Source organism: Anopheles funestus, chromosome 2RL, assembly GCF_943734845.2.
Source record: "Anopheles funestus chromosome 2RL, idAnoFuneDA-416_04, whole genome shotgun sequence".
Classification (NCBI taxonomy): Eukaryota; Metazoa; Arthropoda; class Insecta; order Diptera; family Culicidae; genus Anopheles; species Anopheles funestus.
In genome coordinates this window covers 52,385,604-52,408,503 of record NC_064598.1, presented here as the reverse complement: position 1 = coordinate 52,408,503, position 22,900 = coordinate 52,385,604, and the positions used below count along the sequence as shown (strand labels likewise).

Genomic DNA, 22,900 nt, shown 5'->3' with positions numbered 1-22,900 from the left:
CTCAAGGAATGTGAAGCATTTTGCGCGCTAAAAGTATGTTTATTTGCAAACATGCCGGTTCCACATCCTCGAAGCACCATCCCAAGATTCCTCTGGAGAGACTTTGGGCAGTTGTGACAGTGAAGAACAGTGGTGGAAAGCGTCAGTGTGAGATGATGGATGAGCAGCAATTTCTCGTGGGTCTCATGTTTTTTCCACACCTTCAGTTAGTGCCTTCCTTGCTTCTTTGCTACTATTTTCAATGAACAACCGTCCATGCGAGTGGGATATTTTACTGGATAAATATCGTCTTGTTTCGTTTCTTACGCATAAGCAAACGAAAGCGTCCACGGGTAAGAGTGTCCGGAAAGCACCAGAGGAAAACAGGAAGAATAGTATTAGTGGTGAAGTAGTAGCACAACGTCTCAAGGATGGTTACACCTACGTGCTTTGGGCAAATATTTTACAAGCGCACAAATAAATTTGTCATGGGAATTCCACTCTCTTTTGATGTTGACTTTCCGTGCCAACCGGGGCGGGGGAAACCGATTGTTCGCACTATACAGAACCTTAACCCCTGATCGTTTTGCACATCTTATCCGGACGCTCAATTACACTCACCACTCCGGTAAAGCTTCGAAGGTGTTCTGAAGGTTCTTTTCAATCATTTCGGTCGTGTGTTGTAAGGTAGCGGGACGCTACATTTGCATTCTTAAGATTGCTCGTGAAATCTACGGACAGCCGGTACCAACAAAAAAAACGTAGAAGCAATCAAACAAGGGAAGCAATTTAGAATACACTTCAATTTGCCTTCTATCTGAGTTTGCGTATGTGTTGCGGGTATAATATTGGAGCAAAACTTTCTCTGACAGTTTGTAAATATTTGATGATAATTCTTCATCACGTTGTTTCTAGACAGATAAACTTTTGTACGCTGGAAGTTTGATAATCATTGAGTTGAGTAGCGGAAAAAAGAATGTAAAGCTTGAAAAGTTTTCGCCCCAGATGAGAGTAGATCGAAAATAAGCTATATTAATGATGCAGTGATGAAGTTGAGAAAGCTTTCGTAAGTATGTAACGATTATGAGCTACATTTACATACTTTGATTATTTCATTTACTCAAGTGTCTAGGATTGTTCTTCATTTTAAAGCTTAGATCATTTAGGAGGAGAAGGATATGGAAAGATAATTCTTGAAACATTAAACGTACGTATGGTAACGAAGTGAAACAATTTCAACAAGAACTCCTTCTCAAAGTTCTTCTAGGGTACTTCAAAACAATACTTGAGTTCTTGTCCATCCTTCTCAATCCTTTCACAATTCCTAATACTGCTCCCAAATGCTCCTGTTCCAAGGGCTCAGGGACTTCTACCTTCTGGTAATTAACCACAGACCGGCAGACCGTCCGGATACTGCCGTCAAATCGAATGAGCTAGCCCACCGACATAACTGATTGTGACAACTAAATTGGAGTTCTCGCTCGTCGTTAGAGAAAACTAACAATCAATTCCCTAGACCACATCGTAGAACTTCGATAAAGAACCTCACTCCCTCGCTTGCCGGTCGAAACGATCAAAGTCCTAGAGCTTTCTTTATCCTTCCTGTTCCGCTTCCGATTGCCTTCCATCTTCCCACCGCGATGCCCAAAGCTTGGGTCACAATGGAAACTTGCTAAACTAATATTCTTACTATACGGTTCTTTCACCACCGATTCTCTCGTTCCCGCAACGGGGCGGGCAACTTTTAATAATGTTGTTTTGTGCCTGTGTGTCAGTGTGTGTATGTGTGTGGTTGTGCACAATTTCTGCTCCCCTTCCTACTTTTACGCTCCTTAGTTTGCTTCACTTTCTACTAGCGTTCGTTCTTGTGTGTTTGGGGGCGCTTTTTTTTTTTTTGCTCCCACAAGTTCCATCCATCTTAAGTCGGGTCATTCCGGAAGCCCGCAATCAACGTTGTTTCTGGGTCGGGTTTCTCTCTTTCTTGTGCTATTATATTTTTTTTCGCACATTTGCGGTTTTGCCTTTGCGGTTGTGAACTTTTACCAAAGTCATAAAATAGAGTACAATCAGTAGGGGATCAAGCCCAGGACTCAGATTGTGCGCTCATATCCGATGTCACTTTTTATTGGCGTTTTTTTTTGTTGTTTCACGGCGAAGATTATCATGATGAGGAAGGAAGTTTTCAACATCATAAACTACCGGCACGAACACACCAAGTTATAGCTTTAAAGAGCAATTCAATGGTGGAACGGGGTATCTTGTTAGCAAATGAGCTATACTTAAATAGCAATTTATTCATTATTGTAAAGTGCAAGATGGAAAACGCATTTGAAAATTCTTAAGTTATTCAAACATGAAATTGACATAATAGACAACAGGGAAGTATGGTTCTCATTCTCTAAATGGTGTTCTAAAAGTGGAAATAGTAGCTTCTTTTTTTGATGATGAGGTTTATCGGAAGACAGCATCAGAATTCCGACACATCGATACATCGTTATATGTCATCAGGGAATGCATTTTTTACTGATTTATCGTGTTGTGCTTTCTTGAAGAACCATCCATCTTATCAGCTCGCGATATTCCCATTTCATTACGTATGCAAACATGTCGAACGAACTGTCCGCGTGATGCATTTCATAGTGTCTACGTGTACTCCAAACGCCCCTGACCAAAGTCCGAACTTCGGTGCGATGTCGTTGTCGGTGGCCGGTGAGATTTCCACATCCATTGGTGAAAAACGACACTAGCCAAAAAAAAAGTAAAAGTTTTCCTTCCATTTTGCGTGTGCGATCGCCTGTCTGTAGACTAAACAAAAACATCCATTTTCGTACAATGCGTTGTGTATCACACCGATTCGCTGAAAACAGAGTGCCTTGACTGATGCCTTACGGTGTAACGGTCGGCCGGATTTTCCATAATCCGATTACGGGTAACCTAGCGGGAAAATGGATGCACGGACAAGCGCTGGTGGTCCCTTCCACCGATGTATCACCGAGCTGCCGAGCGCTGATGATCGATGATTAACGCAATGGCATAGCCATGTGTGAACCGTAACCGTGCCTTACCGTTTTGCCGATGGTGGAATTGTAACGCTTGGATAACCCATCGTCTCCGTTGGCCACAAAAGGCTTACGTACGTGCATCCAAAGGCCCAGGGCCACGGTGCACAACCACCGGACTTAATGAGCGTGCAGCGTGCGGATTCCTTTGTTGGTGGACGCATCCTCGCTCGTCGTTGCTGGGCTACTCGTTTTGTGGGCCATTGTGTGCTTCATGACTCAAGCGATTTCCGACGCATGGCATGGTCCTCGTCTATCGACCGCTGCGTTTGTCGATGGTGTTCTGATTTTCCAAGTCAAACTCTTACCCTTACTCCCCATAAGCCGTAACATATCAGCTGGGGATGGTTCCCCACTATAGATAAAGGCTCTGTACTGATATTAAGTATGGTTTGCTTTCTTTTCCTTTATTTCACAGCAGCTACCTGACCCAAGACCGGAGCGAACGAGAGCTCGATGTGCAGAGAAGGATGAAGTTGATCGATCGACTGCTGGACAAATGCTTCCAACGCCACGGGGCACTCGTGCTTATCGTCGCTGGACTGCTGTGTCTCCAGATTACCACTAGTGATAGTATACCGTTAGACGATAGCAATAGTAATAGTGGCAGTATTAGTAGTAGTGGTAAGTAAAACCTTCTATTTCAAGCACATGCAACCTGTTGTTGTCACACGTCAGGCAGATGAGAATACTCTTTCCCCAAAAGAAACGAGCCGTAAATTCGAAGCAAACACTTTTACTTTTCATTACATTCGGCAGTTTATTTTCATCGCAAGAAAATAATACCACCGTCTGAGACATTAATCCTTTCGAGAGGGAAAAACAACCAAACCCATTTTCAAACGACTACTACTTCGGTGTGGCACTTAACAATCAGCATCCATCTATTCACCTTTGGCAGTTGGCAAACATTGGCAGTTGGGTAACAATGTGGAAGCAAATTGAATTGAAGTTTATCTGATTTGTTCGTTGCTTTTTCGTTCAATGTTCGCTCCCGATGCTCGTTTGAAAAATTTGTGCAAAACAATGCCAATGTCGTAACTTTTCCGTGAGGCGTGAACCACATCAAGCAGGGCCCCGGCAATACGCCGTTACGCGTGGCACTACGCCGGCAATGATAAGGCGCCACCATTACGCAGTAACGGTGCGCCCGCTTTACAGGAAATGGCGTGCAAAACGCGTGAAACGGAAGCATCTCCCAAGAGTAAGTTAAGGAGTTTTTTGTTGAAGCTCTCGAACGATATCTCCTCTATGGTTTTGTGTTCCAGTGAAATGACTGTGTTTTTGGGGGGTGTGTGTGTATTTGTGTGGTCGGGCATTTTTGAGGCTTTTGTGGTAAAATGTAATTGACGATACGCACCGTTTGGTTTGCGATAAACGGAAATGCCACTGACAAACATCGGTCCCAGGCTATTTTGGCTCACTCGAATTTTGCACCGAAATGCCGTTAAATACTGGCAAAGTTTTTATGTCGGGGAGATTTTTGTTGTTGTTGCTTTTGTAATTGTTGTTTTTCTTTTGTCTTTCCACAAAGCCAAAAGTACACTAATGAGTTCTGGAAAGTCACAAACCGAATTTTTCATCGTTTTCAATGTTTTTATCGTAGCGGAACACACGCCACCGCGATGTAATGGCACTTTTTGCCCAAAAAAAAGTTTGCTCCTGTTCTAGGCGAGTCCTGTGTGAGGGCACCTCTGTAAGGGCATCTTGGCGAATAACAATTTATCAGATCATAAACACAAACTTTTGGCCCTTCCTGCCATTTTTTGGTGGCCGATTGCCGATGGCCGAGAATGGTTTGTACAAAGTTTGTTTTTCTTTTTTCGGGAAGGATTTTCTTTTTTTTTACAACTTTTCAAAAGCATAACGTTATTAGAATTTTGGGAGCTTATTGTCGTCGGCGATGTGGATCGATGAAAAGCAATTACAAAAAGTTGGTCAAAGTGTTGGATTGTTGTTTTTTTTTTTGTTGTTGTAACAACTGAAAACATTTTGTCAAAGAGAATTGAATTATTCGGTTTACGGATTGTTTTAATTGAAGTTTTTTTTTTTGCATGAGTAAGTAATTCTTAACTGCTTGAAACTTACATGAAACCATCTAAAAATTGTTCTTTTTATAAAAGAATATTCTTAAATAAATATGCGTGTATTAAAATTCGATGGGTTTAATATATTTTTTATTTACATTAATTGTTTATTTGTACTTGTGAATCTTGTCCGCCATTCCGAGTTCCACAAGAAAATCCATACCTAACAGAGGCCTCCTTATATACTAAGTGATCGCAAAATAGAGTCTCACTGGACGACAATTAAAATCTATATTTGTGTAGTACTGTGTCTGTCAGTTGTGATTTTCTTCAGATTCTATACCTAACAGTAAAGAACGCGTCTGATAAAAGATCACAGTGGTGTTTGACCATATGACATATTTCTTTAGATTTTTTCGATGCCTTTGGGTGTGTATGGACACATACAACAGATCCAAACTTTAATATTTGACGAACTCTACTAAATAACAAAGTGTTATAACATAAAGGATCGTTGTATTCGCTTGTCATTTTGCGTAATAAACCAAATGGTCCAAATGTAATTACTAATAATTTCATCGTAATCAACTCGGAACGTTAATTTTATTGTTTAAAAGCACAACTAGATCCTGGGTCCTATCTGAAAATTGTATCGAAAGTCCATTTACGTTATAAAAATGTAGAATCGGTTGCCTAAGACGAATATTTGACACCAACTCACTTGTTTCGACATAGACGTTAAGGAAGTTACATTGGACAATCAAATTTAGCAAGGGTTGTAACGTATTACAATCCTTATCTTTAGTCTTTAGTCACTATATTGAATATTGAGGAAAATATTGAAATCATCAACGTACATTAAAAGGTTACTACAGGGTTTCCCAATATTTCTATTTGAAATTAAGTTTTTTGATACAACTTATCGTTTCTGTTCAACTAAAACGCACACATATCTAACCATACGACTCAAATCAACACTTAAAAAGTCGTAAACATCACCAATTCCCCGTAACCATGCAGCTACAATCGGTACCGATTCGTTGGATCGGCGTTATTCAACCATGACTGCCTTGGCATGCTTTCGAGCTGACCGTAAGAAGGTGCCGGTACCGGTGGAAGTCATATAAATCGGCTCTACTTCATTGCACCGTTGGTATCTTCTTCAACTCTTGCCCTTTGTCCATCGAACATGAAACCTTGATCGGTTTTCCCGATCGAATATCCTGATGTTCAATCAACCGCACATGTAGATAAAAATTTACCAAACATCAACCGAGCTGAACGAGCCATGCGTTAAAAAAGCACTCACCAGAAAGGGAGAAGAAGAGGGGGTTGGAGGTGGGAATTCGTCCCAACTTGAAAGAAATCAAAAACACATCGGAAATCCGGAAGTGACGCACTGTGTCCGTCGGGTGCCAAAGTGGAAGAGAGTAAAAAAAACCCGTTTCGGCACACAACGTCAAGGTCCGGTTTGAGGCAACGAGATTCGATTTCACGATGATGCCGTTCGAGGGTGAAAGTGAACCCCGTGCGCACCCCGCACATCGAGGGAGAAAGTTGGATGTGTCCCGTTGGGTTCCGTTTCTTCTTCAATCGCTGCTTGCTTTCGCTCTGTTCATCGAACCTTTGTTTCTGTTTCTGTGCTGAGTCAGCGGACGAAAAGTGGCAACAACAAAAAACCAATGCTGACTCGGGATGGTGCACCACCACTAAACGTGCTTCTATGGTGGATGCAAAGGGTTGAAGTACATGTTCTTCACATACCCGGTGCAGTGCCAATGTTAGGCGCCTCTAGCAATGATATTGTACAAAACATATAGTACACCGAAAAGAAACAGCCCCGCCTTACGATGTGACTTCCATGGGGTTTCTTCCGTTCCGAAGGCAAATACTTTGAACATTCATTTTCTAGTACATACCTTCGTTTTGTGTTTGTATTGTTCAACCGCCCCATGCTAACAAGGAAAGAGGCACTTTCTCCATTACAATTGCCATACTTGTACACGTTTTGACCTCGATCGATTGTATGCTAATATGACACCTCACACAGGCGCACCTTACACTGTTGCAGGATGAAGGTGGCCAGGTGGTAGAGAACCGGGAAACCCCAGTGCCTTTGCATAGATAACAGCTGGACCCTGTGGCCCATTAATAAGCGCCACCGAGTCTGCCATAAATCTTACCAACACGGGTTGCCCTATTAGGGCAAGTGTAGGGCGCCAAGTGTTTTCCACTCCATTGAGAACGACAGCACGACAAAGCGAATGACGTAGTTCGCAGGCTGAAGGTAGCAACTTTCGCAACAATTCGCAACAATAATAGCACGCAACGGAACTCGGTCACTTCTTACACGACCACGACGACGGTCAGACTCGAAAGCGAAAAAAAATCACTGCGAATAGTAAAAAAAAGTTTCTTTATTCTTTTCCGCTTTTCGATTTTATTTTCTCCTGTGGCCATTCAAAAAAAGAAGTTACACCTTTAACTAAACCACCTCTGCCACCGCAGAAAGCAGACAAGAAAATGGACATATTAAAGTGAACTTATAGTTGGAATTGTGTTGCCGGTTTAAACTATCGTAAGCTGCCATACCTTGGCAGGGGGTAAGTTAAGTTGGGTTCGTCGCTTGTTCCCGTTTTTTCTCCGTGTACGTAAAGTCACTCAGGTGTAAAAAAATTAAACCCCAGCAGCAGCAGCAGCAGCAGTGTCGTTCGGCAGGGAAAAAGTAAAACGAGAAAATATGCCACAATGTCGAACAATCAGCTGAACTATTGTTTAATGGCCACATGTGTATATTGTGTGCGTGTGTTAGTGTCGGTATATATTTTTTTAATAGCCCCACTGTTTACAATCGGTTTTAGTAGATCGGTCTCTATCGACATTGAAACGGCCTCGTTCCCATCCCATCTACCTTCCTGCTGCGGCAATTGTAAACCTCAGTTTTCCAAATTGTGCCACTCGGGCACTCAAGAATCCTCGGCCAATGGTCAACAGCAGCAGCAATCGAGGTCAGCTGGGAAAACGAAGTCACCATAAAGCAAGGAAAGCTAACCACAAAACAACACAACGAAGCGTTACGACATTCGGAGAGATGGAAACGAGCACCATTTTCACTAATCATTCGATGATACGAAGCGGGACGGATTATATATAAATACTTTTTGCAACATTATGGCCCAGCCAAGTTTTTCACTCAACAGAAAAAAAGAGGAACGAAAAAATGTAGTTGAATTAGTAGCCAATGTCCCATTTTAAGTTCGTCATTTGACAGCAAACCACACAACACACCAGCGGCGCGGAATGGAATGAATGATTACAGAAGCAATGCGGAATCTTATGGTCCGGGTCCCCAAAACGATGGGTTTCGGTTTTTGTTGTGCCGTTCCGCCACTAAGAGTGATTGATTATTGGCAATTGACATGATTCCCGGAAGCCGGTAAAATGGTAGACGAAGGCAAAAATAGTAGTATACCTTTTTGCGCTAGTGAGTGCAACCGAGCGCAAAGAAAACATCAAATCGCTTTTCTCCACCGCAAGTGCCCTAGACAACATGGATGGAACGCGGGGAAAAAACAACCATCAACCGAACGAGCAAAATTATTGTTTACTGGTTGCGTTTGGGACATTGTTGTGATATTTTATAATACACTTAGCGCTGCCCATTTTCCACTCCACGTGGCGCCGACCTACTTTTGATAAATCGTTCGATTGAGTTTGAGAAATTAACGATTTGCCATCATTTTGCGATTGATTGACACGCGCTTGCTGTTCGATTGTTAAACCATTCCTTTCACGAGCGAATTTTTGTTTAGAGAGAAGTATGAGTTTTTTTATGTGTGAAACAATCGTTTCATGTTTATAACATTGTTTCCACATAACATAAGAGCCTAACATGCATACAATCAATATACAATACCGGATAAAACAAGTGCAACTGATGCAAAAATATCGCATAATTTAACATAACACTGTATGTTTTATTGTGTATTTTTAAATTATTTAATACATTCTCTCTGTTGCCAAAATACTAAAAAAAACAACTTATCTTTACCATTGAACAAAACAAATGCAACTTATACATATTTTTGTTTTATGCCGAATTAAAAGTGCTTAACAAATATTTTGTACATCATAATTACTCGTTTATGCCACATACTGTAATATTTTAAAAACAAACATCTTTTAAAAATGAAATCTATGCTTTTTTGACTCCTTAATTTGGGATTCGAATGTTGTTCTTATGTTTAGTCCTTGCAATGGTACGAATTCTACTCCATATGTTTTCTATTAAATTTAAATTGGATTATTGATCCAGCGGTAGGGGCGGCAGGACAGAGGATCAAATCCCATCCGGCCCGTCGCCCTGTATTCAGATCTGACTATCTCGCTACGGGTAATTTAAGTCGAGGAAAGCCAAAAATGGCAGGCCAAAATTTCTTGAGGTTTTAGTGCAACAAGAGAAGAAAAAGATTGATCCGACTATTAAGTTACATTCCGTGATTTATCATTAAAACGCTCGTTTTCAATTTCATTACCATGTTTTAAATCATTGTTGGATTGAATTCCATATTTTGACGACATGTTTGAATCCTATTGTGTTGCAATGAAGATATTTAGACAATAAATATCCTATTTTCAAATGTTATAGGAAAATAGTGTAGAGTATTTCCATTTCCCTCATTCATGGTTATCAAAATGGTTCACTATTTCCCTCACTTAGTCAATTTCGAAGCGAAATATGTTTCATTTTGCTCTTTCCCATTCTGGAAGGCTATTTTTGCAAAAGACCATGATATTCAATGTACTTTTATATTTCAATTAGGACGACCAGGCCGTATGACTTGATATCCAATGTACTAAACATTATAAAACATTCCCTAAATACCTCGTTTAGAGAAATTTAAAACATTACAAAAAATATTTGAAGTATGAAAAGAAACCTCAAAGCAATTAACGATTAAAAAAACAAAATGAGGTCTTTTCAAAAATAGTATGTAATCAATTCAAGAAACTATTAAAGATTTTGATAGAATGTACCGATAAGAAATCTCTTAACTCTTCTATAGAAGATCATTGACACGCTTCAATAGGCATACAACCGAATTTCCACGAGTTTATTCACCGAAAGCAACTGAATTTTCCGGATGGTGAAAAGAAAAAAGCACTCTTATGATTTCTTCGAAAAAGAAATTTCGAAATTACCCCATCCTTCTTCGATTTTCAACCAACTTAAGTTGTCCGTGATCGTGAAAAAGCAAGCTTCCTCAGAGAAGAAAAAAAATATCTCCAATCAACTGTCTATTATTAACGATCATCTGTAATCGTGTGAGCAGCTTCCGCTTTGATGAGTTCCGTTCACCTTACAGTTGCCAGTAGACTTTCAGTTTCAGTCAAATTAAACATACGTTTACTGATTGAACGGTTCTGTAATTTCAGCGCGTGAAACCATCGGCGTGTCGAAAGTGAAACGAACAGCCGGACAGTGCGGCTTCGATCGGGAATGGTTCCGACCCTTTGAGACACGTTGCACGCCCCACCCGATTTTGTTAGAAAAATAAAAAAATGCACGTGAGGATGAATACTAATGGCGAGAAAATCCATCACAAATACCACACGCTATGTGAAACGCCAAACGTGAAGCGACCTTGGCTTGGTGTTCCGTAGTTGGAAACTCATTCTTTCGATACGGACGGGACGTCAAACAATTGCGTGTCAAGTTAACAGTGGCCGCTTTTGTTTCATTTTTGCTACCTTCCATTCAGTTCACTCACTGCTCAACGCTATTTTGCGTTCATAATTAACACACTCCGCTTCCTGGGCGTCGGGAATCGCAAACGGCACCCCAGCACACAAGCAATTGGCCCCAGCACTTACCGTCGACCCTCAGCTCTTTCGACAAAACGGCGCAGGGAAGGAGCATAAGTTGTGACACGGTGGCATGCACGCGCGGACACCCTTCGCATGAAACGCTTCGCCCAAGGACCCTTAAAGTAATGAGTGAAAATTAAAATCACTTCCAAACGGGTGAACCTGAAGCCATGCCGACTGTGCGCCATCGTTCGTTCGGTTGAACATGGTTGAGATTGTTCATACTTTGTATGCTCGGGGTTTTTTTTTCGCAAATTCCACTGCACAAATACCTAGTTCGTCGTGTGGAATGCAAATGGATGAGTGCATTTCATTGCATTTGCATTCATTTCGCAGTGGCGGAAGGTTTAGTTGTCTAACTTTATTTTAACTTATTGCAAGACTTATTGCTACAATGTGTGCTGTCGAAGTAATGTACACTTTTATTTTTCTTGATATTACTTAACAAATTCAACAATAATTTTCGTATGTAATAAGTCCATTGAAAATCCTTTTTCGAGGTAAAAATTTATCAAGTGGTTGGTTGTTGCCTGCATCACCGTGCAACAGTTTCCATCATCAAAAGGTAGTTATTAAAAGCCAATTCACTTCATCTCAACTATTTCAATTGGTTTTTCATTCGCTGAAATTGCAGTGTGAGTGTACATTTAAATTGCCACTCCAAATGAATATCCCTTCCAAGCAAAACCCGGCCAACCACGGTGTGCAGTACGCAATCAACAATCGCTATAAAAATGTCACCCTTCGAGATCCTTTCGTACCGGGTATGGGGTGTCCATGTGGGGAGCGTATTTTTAATTATCACACTACATTCCGATCTGTTACCGTAGCTCACCGTCGTAACGGGGCCATAGTAACGGCGCTCGTTCGCAAGGCTTAATGATACAGGGTGTGGTTTAGGTTTTTTTTTCATTTTGTAAAGCGCATCTCACCCTTCATCGCACGGCGACACGTACTAGTACCAAACATGGCTATCAGTTGCGAGGTAATTTCGGTTTGTAATTTTTGAAGGACGAATCTATTCCGATAATAAGTGCTCACACACGGTATTAAAATGCATACCCAGGTGTCCCCCCCCCCCCAACCAAAAAATTAGCATTTTAAAGTCTTGAAATGGTGGAGCGATTTTTAATACACCCCATCGATCACCGACTGCAGCGATGCGCAACGGATGACATCAACCTGGCTACGTTGAATTCCTTAACAAATGGTCGCCTCTACCCTCGGAAAGAGCGGGGGTTTTTGTTTCTGCGCGTTATGAAATCATCAGTCGCGCGAGCTTTGTCTATTTCGTACCTTTCTCTCTTCCAACGCCCCTTTATGGCCGTTTTCTTTTTTCGTTCGGTTGATTCGCGCAACCGAAACGTGTTGGCCAGCCGGCACCGGGGTCGGTCGGGCTGTCGCGTCAATCAACGACATTACGTAACAACGCGAGGCCATTTCGCGTGATTGCAATCGAAGCAAAAGGCACGCGCGTGTGTGTGTGTTTGGTACGTTGGTGCATCATCCACTTCCAGGAGCCGAATGATGTGGAGAAGATATTACACAAACTGGAGAAAAGATACTCCTTTGTCGTTATAATAATATGCAGATTGCTTTCGTCTTTTTTTGTTATGTCTCCTGACGACAGAAGACAGAAACGGATCACTTTATTGCTTTTTCTTGAAATTGTTCGTCTTTTTTTTCGATTTTCTGTTAGCAGATGGAGACGCACAGTTGCTTTGTGATTTGTGGTGACTCTTTGAACACTTTATTATCATTCTTTCAAAACGTCCCCGCTAGTACAATGATGTGTTGTGAATAGGACAGGAAAGCGCCCAATCCGTGAGGGAAAGTTTTCCCAACCTGCTGGCGGGATGAAAGTTTTCCGTTACCGGCCAAACGCATTCCGAACGCATTGTTTGGCTCGATCGTTCGGAGCCCGGAGTAAATCTCGCACCGAGGCAGGGATAAATATGTAATTGAATTTCTTCGAGGTAAAGGACAACTTTTCGACCATTTGTGTGTTCACCCGGTTTTACCGATTGTAAGCTCCCAATTCCACATTGCTTCGGTGGAAAGTTTGTCCTGATGCAGTGCAGTGCAGTACACGGGCAGAAAGATACACGGCAGGGATTTTCCAACCACACAATGCCTGGAAAACTTTGGAACAATACAAGGTCCTTGAAGTGAGCAGTAAACGACGTTCTGCCATTGCACCGTCCATTTGGTACGGCGTATCAACGGAAAATGGCAAGCGGCACGGGTCCATCGGAAAGATAAACAAACATGTTATCCTTTTTTACAAGCGAAGCATACATATTTATTTTCAGTGAAATCACTTTCCATTTTAAAAATGCGACCCCCACACCGCCAACTGTTGTTGAGGGAGCTTTTGTTCGACAGGATCGTAAAATAGTGATAACATTTACATCACATCCCATAACCATGAAAAATGTCGTCAAAAGCTTGAGAGGAACCAACGTTCCCATACTTACGGTTGAGATGAGTTTTCATGTAAAGTGAGCCACCTAAAACCCTGGGATGTGGAAAATTGGTAACGGGCATGTTACAAAGAAGACAAAGCCCTGCATGCTTTCGTTGCTGAGAGCTTATTACTTTTCATCGTTGCCATTTTCTTTCCACTTTTTTTTTTACTTACAACGTATGTTCCATAATGCTTGTCATTGTTGTCGTTGTCTTTTGCGAAACCTTTTTCTTGTTGTTCTGGGAGAGGGTGTAAGGATGCACCTTTTTTCTCGGCTCATCACAAAATGATTTGTATTTTTTCATTTCCAATTTTTCCGGCACACTTTCACGGCAGGGTCGGAAACTTTCAATAGAAGTTCGTTCGTGTATCAGTTAAGCTCATTATAGAACCGTTTTGCAAAATGTTGCAAAATACCCGATGGGTAGGTTTTAGAAGCCTGCGCTAAGCTTAGATTGTGTTCCAAACTTGGAAAGGAGAGTAAAGTTTATTTTTCCCCCATTTCCCCCTCCAAAAATTGGCGCCGCTTTAAGGAGTTTTCGTAGGATAAAAAAACAGCATAAAATCTGCCTCGAAATGGAGACAAAACACCTGTAATAACCATCATTTTGCAGAAGAAAACAAAACACACCCAGCATCTCCAGCAGGAAGAGCACAAAATTGATGACACAAACGTTCATCATGGCGCTTAAAACGAAAACTCTACTTCGTTGGCAATTTTGGATTTTTCACAACAAAATTAACGCTCCCATCGTTTGGTTCGCTATTCGTACAACCGTTCGGTCGTTGACATCCACTTTTCCCAGCCATCCCAGCCTCAAGGGCCATCTTTATGCTTCTAGGATAATCGTAGCTTAATCGTTGCACTTTCGCTAGCATCATTCACCGTAGAAGGGGTGCGGGTACTCCCATTTGGACGGCAATGGACGGCATTTGGAAGAAGGGTGAGGGTCAACATTGACCACTGGCCACAAAGTGGACTTTCCATTTTTATAGACCGCGTTTGCTAGACTAGTGCTGATGTTGGTGATCGTAAACCAGGCGGTGCACGCTGTTGACGATGCTTTGGAACTGGCAGCCCTGTTTCTATCATTCTCTTCGTGCCGTTGTTGTTGTAATTCAGGAAAGAAAGTAATCACATTATCTACAGCCTGTGAAAGGCGTGCACTCGTTGTTGTGCAATGGCATGCAACCCGAAAGCTTCGTGTTTTTTTGTTATTGCCATTTAATTGTATCGTTGAAGCTATGAAATGTTGTGTTTCATAAGATACTTTATTTTTGAGCTATTCGCCGGTTTTTGGGTGGCATTTCATGGAGTGTTCCAGTTAAGTTGTTTGTTGCGATGTTTGCCACAGTTTTCGGTGCATTGAACCGGGAAAACGCAATTTAATTCACTCAAAATCTTTCATGTCTTGGTAATTCGTTTAATTGTACTTCTATGTTGAGGTTGGTAAATGGTAAACAAAATTGAACCATTTTCTAATGGAATATTTTTGGTGGTAATTAAATTGATAATGCTATCGCACATCGCTAAATGTGGAGGATTAATTAATCCTTTGCATTCTACTTTTCGGCGAAATGTTCCCAGCGCAACTATTCAAGATTTGCATTAAATGGAACGTTTCCACCTGGATGGATTGAATGAGGAATTCGTCCATCGCCGGCAATGTAAATGCAATTTCGCTTCCCACTTGCACCGGTAATTTGACGATCCAGAACTCGCATTCGGTCGGCAAGTGACCGGGGTATGGTGGTCACGATGACGAAAGTCAACACCAAGAGAATCTCCATATTCTACCCAAAACGTGTACAGCAAGATACAACGGTGACGATACGGTACGGTCGTTCGTTCGTTTGTAATATCTACCGAATTTCAAGCAAACTGTACGTTGCTGATGAATTCCCTCTGTTGGCGAAAACAATCGCCGAGCAGTGGAGCGTTTCATTTAGCTACGCATATTCAACATTCCTGCTTACCGGGTGACGAGACCGAAAGACCTTCATCGAAGCAACTAGCAGGTTTTGTCAATCGTAGATTTATGCAAATTATCCACACCACCGGGCAGATGTCTTGGTTCCCGAGCAACTCTCAAGGCTGTCAACGTTGCGCGTCTTCCCATTGTGGCACGCTTAGGTAGCCTAGCCTTTAGTGTGTGTGTGTTGCAAGGGGCCAACAAACGAATCCGAAGAAGTGCTTCGGGACGTTCCGGGTTTGAGTGGAAACACCTTGAATAAAGTTCGTACTGTGCCGGTGCTAACCGGTAGCGCAAATACACTGTATCGCCACTGTGCCCCGGCATAGGTGGTGCATGGTGGTATCAAATATGCTCACCGTCGAGCGCACCAACGCGTTCGGACGACCGGTCAGCCGGCCGGTTTTGGGGTGCAGTTTTGCAACGGTGAATGGAACTAACCCGCAGGACGTGAAACAAAACTCGCACACTAAACCTGTTTTCGTGCCGGAGCAACCACCGAAAAGCATTGGGGTCTCTTGCTCGTCCAATTAGCTGATAATAATCGGGTGTCTGTTATGTCTGCTTCTGGGGCGCAGCTGGAGCGCCAACTCGAAATATGAATTCTCGTGCTACACCAAATTGGTCGCATGCTGTGTGGGTATGTAAAGCGCCCGAGACCGTACAGTAAGGATTGATGGGGGCCCACGTACTTGGGAGAAAACAGTACCTTTAAAAGCACTATAGCACTCACATAATGATAGGAAAAATTCAAATTATATCAAACTTTACTGACATTTGTTGAATATATTCGTGTGAAGCTTTTACAAACAGCACTAGTCAATTAATTCGAATTTCCTCTTCTTTCTATCCCATTCAACAGAAACGCTAGAATTAACCGCATGTCAGCATCTGAGGCGTGCGGAGGCGCGTCGCGCCAAGTCATTAGGCGATAGTCTGCTGCAAACGGTTCGGATACCGCGTTGTACCGCACTGGGTGACTTCGAACCGGTGCAATGCTCGAACGAGCTCAACGGAACCGAGTGCTGGTGTGTTGACGAGTATGGTGTAGAGATTACGGGCAGCAGGCGCAGCCACGCGGATGATGTCAACTGCACCCGGGTGGATAACCACTGCCAGGCATCCAGCTGTCGCATGTTCTGTCCGGCGGGTTTCGCCAAGGACCTGGCGTCCGGTTGTCCCGTATGCCGCTGTCGAGATCCGTGCGAGGATATCCAATGCCCTCGGGGTCAACAGTGTGAACCGCAGGAGGTACAGTGTAAAACCGAACCCTGTCCACCGATTCCGACTTGTAAGTATCGTAGCCTGTGTCTGCGACTGATCCGATTTGTCCATGTAACCATTAAAACGTTTTGCCATCCTTCTATAGGTCGCAAAGCACGCAGCCTGAATGACCTTTGTCCAGCGGGACAACCGCTAGCGATCACGGGTACCATTCGTCCCTTCCTGTGCGGAACGGATCCAGGCAAACCGAGCTGTCCACCGCTGTACCGCTGTTTGGTGCAGGGTGGCAACGACTATGGCGTGTGCTGTCCGGCTTCGTTGCAGTTTGAAAAGCCTGGCAGTTGTCCGCGGGCGAACGAGATCGAATCGACAGATAGTGCGGGTTATCTGTGTGGTACGCCCTGTAGCCACGATCTCGAATGCCCTCAGATGCAAAAGTGTTGTCAATCGGATGGTTGTGGAAGGAACTGTCAACAACCGCACAATGTTACCGTTTGCCATCAGGCACGCATGCTATCGGAGTTGCTCTCGGTGAATGAGCGTGAGGGTCGCGGTTATGTGCCACAGTGTGATGGACCCGGTGGTAGCTTCTCAACGCGCCAATGCTCCCGTAATGGGCTCGTTTGCTGGTGTGTGGATCCGAAAACTGGTAACAAAGTGAAAGGAACGATGGGAGCGGCTACCAGCGTAAACTGTGAAGGCGTGGAGAATATGATCGGATCGGGTCGCAGCGGCGGACGTAGCGTGGACGGCACGCAAACACTGTGCGATCACAACATCTGTGCGGCGGTCTGTGAGTATGGGTTCAAGAACGACCACAACGGATGTCCGACGTGTGAGTGTTCGGAACCGTGCGAGGGTTACCTTTGCCCAAGCGGATCGCACTGCGAAGTTGCAAAGGATCCGAAATGTGAAGCATACTCTGGTCTTTGCTCGTCCGAGCCTGTCTGTAAGCCGGATCTTGTGTACTCTAACCCGTGCGAAATTGGTACACCGCTGGCAGATAATATTACCGGTGAACTGCTGTTCTGTCATATGGGTAAGTCAGGTTGTGAACTTGCCAAGTATGGTTTTGGTGATTGTAGACGGACTAGCTACATTTTCTGTTCCCTTGCCTAGAGCGTCCCAAGAGTCGTGAATATCAAAGCCGTACCTTCTTTGACGACGACGAACAAGACGAGGATCAAAATGGTCGGAAACGATCGATGTCGAATACGATCATGTGTCCGGTGGAGACGCACGAGTGTCGTAAGCTTCATGGCGAATCCCGCAGTGTCTGCTGCCCTTTGGTGGTCGAAGGTGAAGACGAAGAGATGACAGAGGAACGTCAACAATCGAGTAAGTAAAGAACTGGCTTAAGAAACATTTACCCACCATTTACACAGTAAAGTGAAACATATGTTTTCTTCCTTCGTTTGTAGTGTGCGAATATCTGCGCGACTTTTCCGACCGTATGGAGGGTACGGTCGAGGGGATGGAGCTTGCGCTGCCTCCACCATCCTGTACATTAGACGGAGGTTACCAGGCCATGCAGTGTGTTACCCGTAAAACTAAGGTTAAAGTTTCGGAACAGCGGAAGTACATCGAACAGAACAGCATTCGTCGTATGAGGAAACTTCTAGAGGATGCATCGATCGCAGGTCATTTGACATCAACCATGACCGCTTCAACGTCTTCAGCTGCACCCGAAGTTAGCTCTGTAAATCCCCCAGTTCGTGCACGACGTGCTGCTAACCCTAGTCCCGACAGCACACTCAAACTACTGCCCGTTAGTGATGTGGAACAGATGGTTGGTGGTGGCGATCCGACCGGGATTTACAACATGCCCGGTTATCTGGCCGTTCAGGCTCGCTCTGCAAAGATCATCGATTTCAATCGTCTGGAATCGAAGAATGGCAATGCGAACCTCGACAAACCGGAGATTAAACCGTCAACGCTCCTGAAGCGTCCGCTCGTCGTTCCAACCCTTCCGACTCCCATGCAGGAGCAGCTGGTTGAGGTTGAGATTGAGGAGTGTTGGTGTGCCGATGGCTTCGGTACAGAAATACCCAAGACCCGTGGATTCAACGCAACAACCAAGAGTTGTGAAGCGATTCGAGAATCTCTCGGCTGTTTGGATCTAACGTGTCGTATGGGCTGTGATTATGGGTTTGTACTGGACCCAGACACACAATGTCCATCCTGCGAGTGTCGCGATCCGTGTGACAGTGTCAACTGCCCCGATGGGCAAGAATGTCGATCGGTCGAGGTGTCTTGCGAGGGCGAATATTGTCCACCGGTACCGGCTTGTTTCCCCAAGAAGCCCGGTCAATGTCCGTTCCTGGTACCTCCTGGATCAGAAAACTCGGAATCAGACTCGTGCGAGTACGAGTGCCGCACAGATGCGCATTGTGACGGTTCGAAGCGTTGCTGCTCGAACGGTTGCGGAACGCAATGCGTGGAGCCACAGCTAAAGACCGCTTGCCAGCATCTGCAAACCATTCAACTGCACCAAGCGTCCGAGCTGGGTATTCCACCAAAACAGAAGTACATCGCACAGTGTGACATCGACGGCAGCTTCCGTACGATACAGTGCGGCCCCGGTAACGTGTGCTGGTGTGTGGATGAGTTTGGAAACGAAAAGAGCGGAACCCGTACCAACAATGGGCAGCCGAACTGTGAGCTCTTCCCGAAAACGGAATGTCCCTTGCTTAAATGCCGACCATGTGAGTACGGGTACAAGATTGATGCGAACGGTTGCAAGTCCTGCGAATGCCGGGATCCATGCGGAGAGATCTCCTGTCCACGCGGAGAAGAGTGTCAACTTATACAGGTAGAATGCATTTCGGTGCCCTGCCCAAAAATGCCAATCTGCGTACCGATCCGAGAGTCCGTCTGTCCCGAGGGATTACCTTTGCGTTCCAGCGGTCGTGAGATAGTATGTGGACCGCAAACCGATGCGGACACGTGCCCGTCGACACACATCTGTCAGTTAAACCCGATCAGTAACCGAGGAGCTTGTTGTGGGAAGACGAGTAAGTGTAGGAAGCCTCATTTTAATGATGATTTGGATAATTTTAGGTTCTTTTCACTTTCTTCTCACAGGGGACGTTTGCTTTGAGTCGATCGACCAGAGCTGCCTGCAGGTGACGGAATCGGGAGCTGAAAGTAATGAGCTAGACAGCATCACGCGATGGCGTTTCAGTCCTCGGTTGAACAAATGTGTCCCAGTAACACTACCGCGTGGCGTATTCTGTCAGTCAAAGAACCTCTTCCACAGTGAGCAGGCATGTAACGGTGTTTGTCCAGTACTGTCCCAATGCGAGCGTCTTCGTCTAAAGAATGCAATGGCGGCAAAACGCGCTGGCCAACCAAACACCTGGTTCCAGCCACGTTGTGATCCGGAAACTGGCTTTTGGAGTCCTGTGCAGTGTCTCGGATCGATGGGAACTTCAGAGGCCAAATCCAACGACACGAATGGAACATCATCAACAAACTCGGATCATCCAGCCGCCGTCGGAGTGTGTTGGTGTGCCGATAAGAAGGGCGCTCCGGTAAAGGGCTCACTGACGAAAGGTTCGGAACCGAAGTGCAGCAGTCGACAAGCACGTCGCCGTGGTGACTCGATTGAGACGTCCTCCAGCGATCCAGGTAAGTGTGGCTAAATGGGGCTCTTTTGTTCAACTTTATTGATTGTGTGCTTCACCTTTCTGTACCCAGTGATGGAAGAACTGATCAGACAGATCACGTTCCTGGTGGACGAAAACAACTATCTGGTGGATGAGGATTTGGAGCCCGTTCAGCCGGTGTCTGTGGCGAGTGCCAATTACGCTCCGGAGCCACGCTACATCGGTTCAGTATCATCCGCTACGGAGAAGGTCATCGAGCTGGCACGCACCGCCGAGAGCCGTAATTATATTAGCGACAATGGAGCCGAACCGATCGCCAAGCGACTTAGCGCTTCTGCAACACGCTGCCAAGCCCTGCAAATGGCTGCCTCCTTTCCGGTGGCGTGTGATGAGTCCGGATCGTTTGAACCGATGCAATGCAATGGTGATACGTGTTGGTGTGTAGATGCGGCCGGTAACCAACTCCCACTATCCAGCACCTTCAAGCGTGGTCAACGGTCCTGTCTCTTCACGCCGATCGATGTGGTGGAGATCGAGCTACGGTTAAACAACGTCCATCCTCAGCGAGCCCTGTTGCATGTTTACGAAACTCTCCGAACCGAACTTTCCATGCTCGTAGGCAGCATTTATGACAACTACCGGGTGCAGGAGAATGTCGACGGAAGTGTCACGCTGCGGTTCGATCTGATCGAAAGCACCAAGGTGGACGATGCGTACGCAATCGAGGAAATGGTGCGTGATGGATCGTTTGCGTTGTATCACGGGCAGCTGGTAGCTGACATGACACAGTCTCGGTTCGCGCATCGCATCTCGGTCGGGCTTCCGCTGGCACAGCCATCGTCCGGCATTCCGGAAAATACCTTCCAAACGATCGTGTTCGTGCTGGCGACGGCTTCCGCCTTCCTAGTCGCCATCTTTGTGGTGTTTGTGATGCTGAAGCGGGGACGCAGCACCAAAACCAAACACTACTCCAATGGAGACAAAATATTCGCCATCGGTGCGGACAAGTATGTCGACTACAGTTCACCCATCTTTGTGCTCAGTGCCAACGATAGCAAATCAATCCAGCAGCAGCAACAGCAGGGCCGTTCCGATTAATTACCTCTCGCAAAGCTGGCGATCGATTGGAGAACGGTACGGTCGATAGATTTTATCTAGCCTTCTTGTTGTCAGGGTCCGCTGCACGCGGTGCATCTTTTGCTCCGGCGTCCACCGGACACTGGCCAGCTGGATTTATTGGCTGCTCTTGGAGCCGCTGCTGAAGGTTTCGCAACTTACATGAACTCTATAAGAAACGGAATGCACATGTTGTTGATTTTATACTGTACATATTGTGAAAGTTCTCTGCGTCTTTCGCTGAAACTGCAGCGATGATAGATAAAGGGAATAGATTTGAAATGGACTTCATCTTTGCAAACCTTCCTTCGGTTGCTTCCCATTTCGAAATGGTTATCAACTGAGTTTTTTTTACCGATTTTCATCACGCATTTCACACTATCGCTACTTTTATTATGTCATTACTTTCTTTTGCTAACGGTGTGACCGTGTTAAAAAAAACTAGCTTTTTTGTGTGTCCCCAAATGGAACCATTCCAATGGTGGGCGAAATTGGAGTACATGTAAATAAGATTTTTCTGGCAAACAATTCGAGATTGTCTTTACATTTCCTGACGATTTCAGTGTCTGCAAATCTTTACTATACCAAGAAGTGTTTAAATTCACAGCCAGGGCAAACATATAATAATAAAAACCATACACACAGGGTCTACCGGAAATGAAAGTAACGAAATAGAACTATTTTTTATCTTACAAAGACACAACCGCTAGTATGTAAGCGATAAAATTTCTCTTCTCTCGTCGTCCTCTCATGGAAACTTGCGTAGAGCCAATGAGATGAAAAATAGTATGATCAACCCATTAAGCGCTGAAGATCACTCGATCCATATGAAGAACGATAAATGAGGAGGAATATGCTATTTATTTATTCTTTCCCCCTGCTGATACCTTTTCGTCCAGCATTTCCACCTCGTTTACCTACCTCTAGACAGATTAGGATTTTTCAAATATAAACATTTCGATCTGCCAGTACATTGGTCTTTGCATTGCCGAGCATAGAATTTCGTAGCAGATGTAACTGTACGCAGCTCGCAGCGGCGCACAACGTAACTGGCGGAAGTCTGGTGCTCTTATTAGTCTTTTCCCCTAAAGTACGTGGTGTGGTATCTTCAACTATCTTTTCTGATTTCAAAAAATTGTACATAAAACTCTACACTACAATCTGGTGATAAAAAAAATCCATACATACACAAAGACGGATACGGATACTGGTAAAAAATCCCAAACGATATTCATCCGTTTATGTGACTTGTTATTTTGTTTTGTTCGATAATGAAATAAAGAAGATCAACATAAAATAATCATGTTTCGATTATGCTTATTATAGCTTATAGTGATCCGAACCTTATCTGAAGTAGGTGCTCCAACGTTATCTGAAGTTCTGAAGGTGCTTCTTCGTCCCTATTATGATCACGTCTTGGTCAAGTGCTGTCTCCCCAGAAGAATAACGTTGAACAACTTTAAGGATGAAGCACGTAGGATGATCTCAGTAAAAATCTCATTAGGCAAATAGGTATACGTGCAATATCCTATAACAAAAGTATACGACTAATACATATTCTTTTCGTGTTCTTAAAATT

The 22,900-nt window shown here is 44.2% G+C and overlaps 1 protein-coding gene across 8 annotated transcripts in view; it reads left to right on the top strand.

Moving 5' to 3' along the window:
- The window catches only part of LOC125760775 (uncharacterized), a 122,155-nt gene extending 99,534 nt beyond the window's left edge, over window positions 1-22,621 (top strand). For 7 of the 8 annotated variants that reach the window (XM_049421240.1, XM_049421241.1, XM_049421237.1 and 4 more), the window contains 7 exons: window positions 3,457-3,662; window positions 16,236-16,664; window positions 16,743-17,636; window positions 17,717-17,935; window positions 18,019-19,611; window positions 19,682-20,227; window positions 20,297-22,621. In XM_049421240.1, coding sequence (XP_049277197.1) covers window positions 3,509-3,662; window positions 16,236-16,664; window positions 16,743-17,636; window positions 17,717-17,935; window positions 18,019-19,611; window positions 19,682-20,227; window positions 20,297-21,303 — 4,842 coding nt within the window. In that variant the 5' untranslated portion in view covers window positions 3,457-3,508 and the 3' untranslated portion in view covers window positions 21,304-22,621. The remainder of the gene's footprint in view (window positions 1-3,456; window positions 3,663-16,235; window positions 16,665-16,742; window positions 17,637-17,716; window positions 17,936-18,018; window positions 19,612-19,681; window positions 20,228-20,296) is intronic. The other variant, XM_049421238.1, reaches the window with a different exon arrangement.
- The last annotated feature ends 279 nt before the right edge of the window (window positions 22,622-22,900 follow it).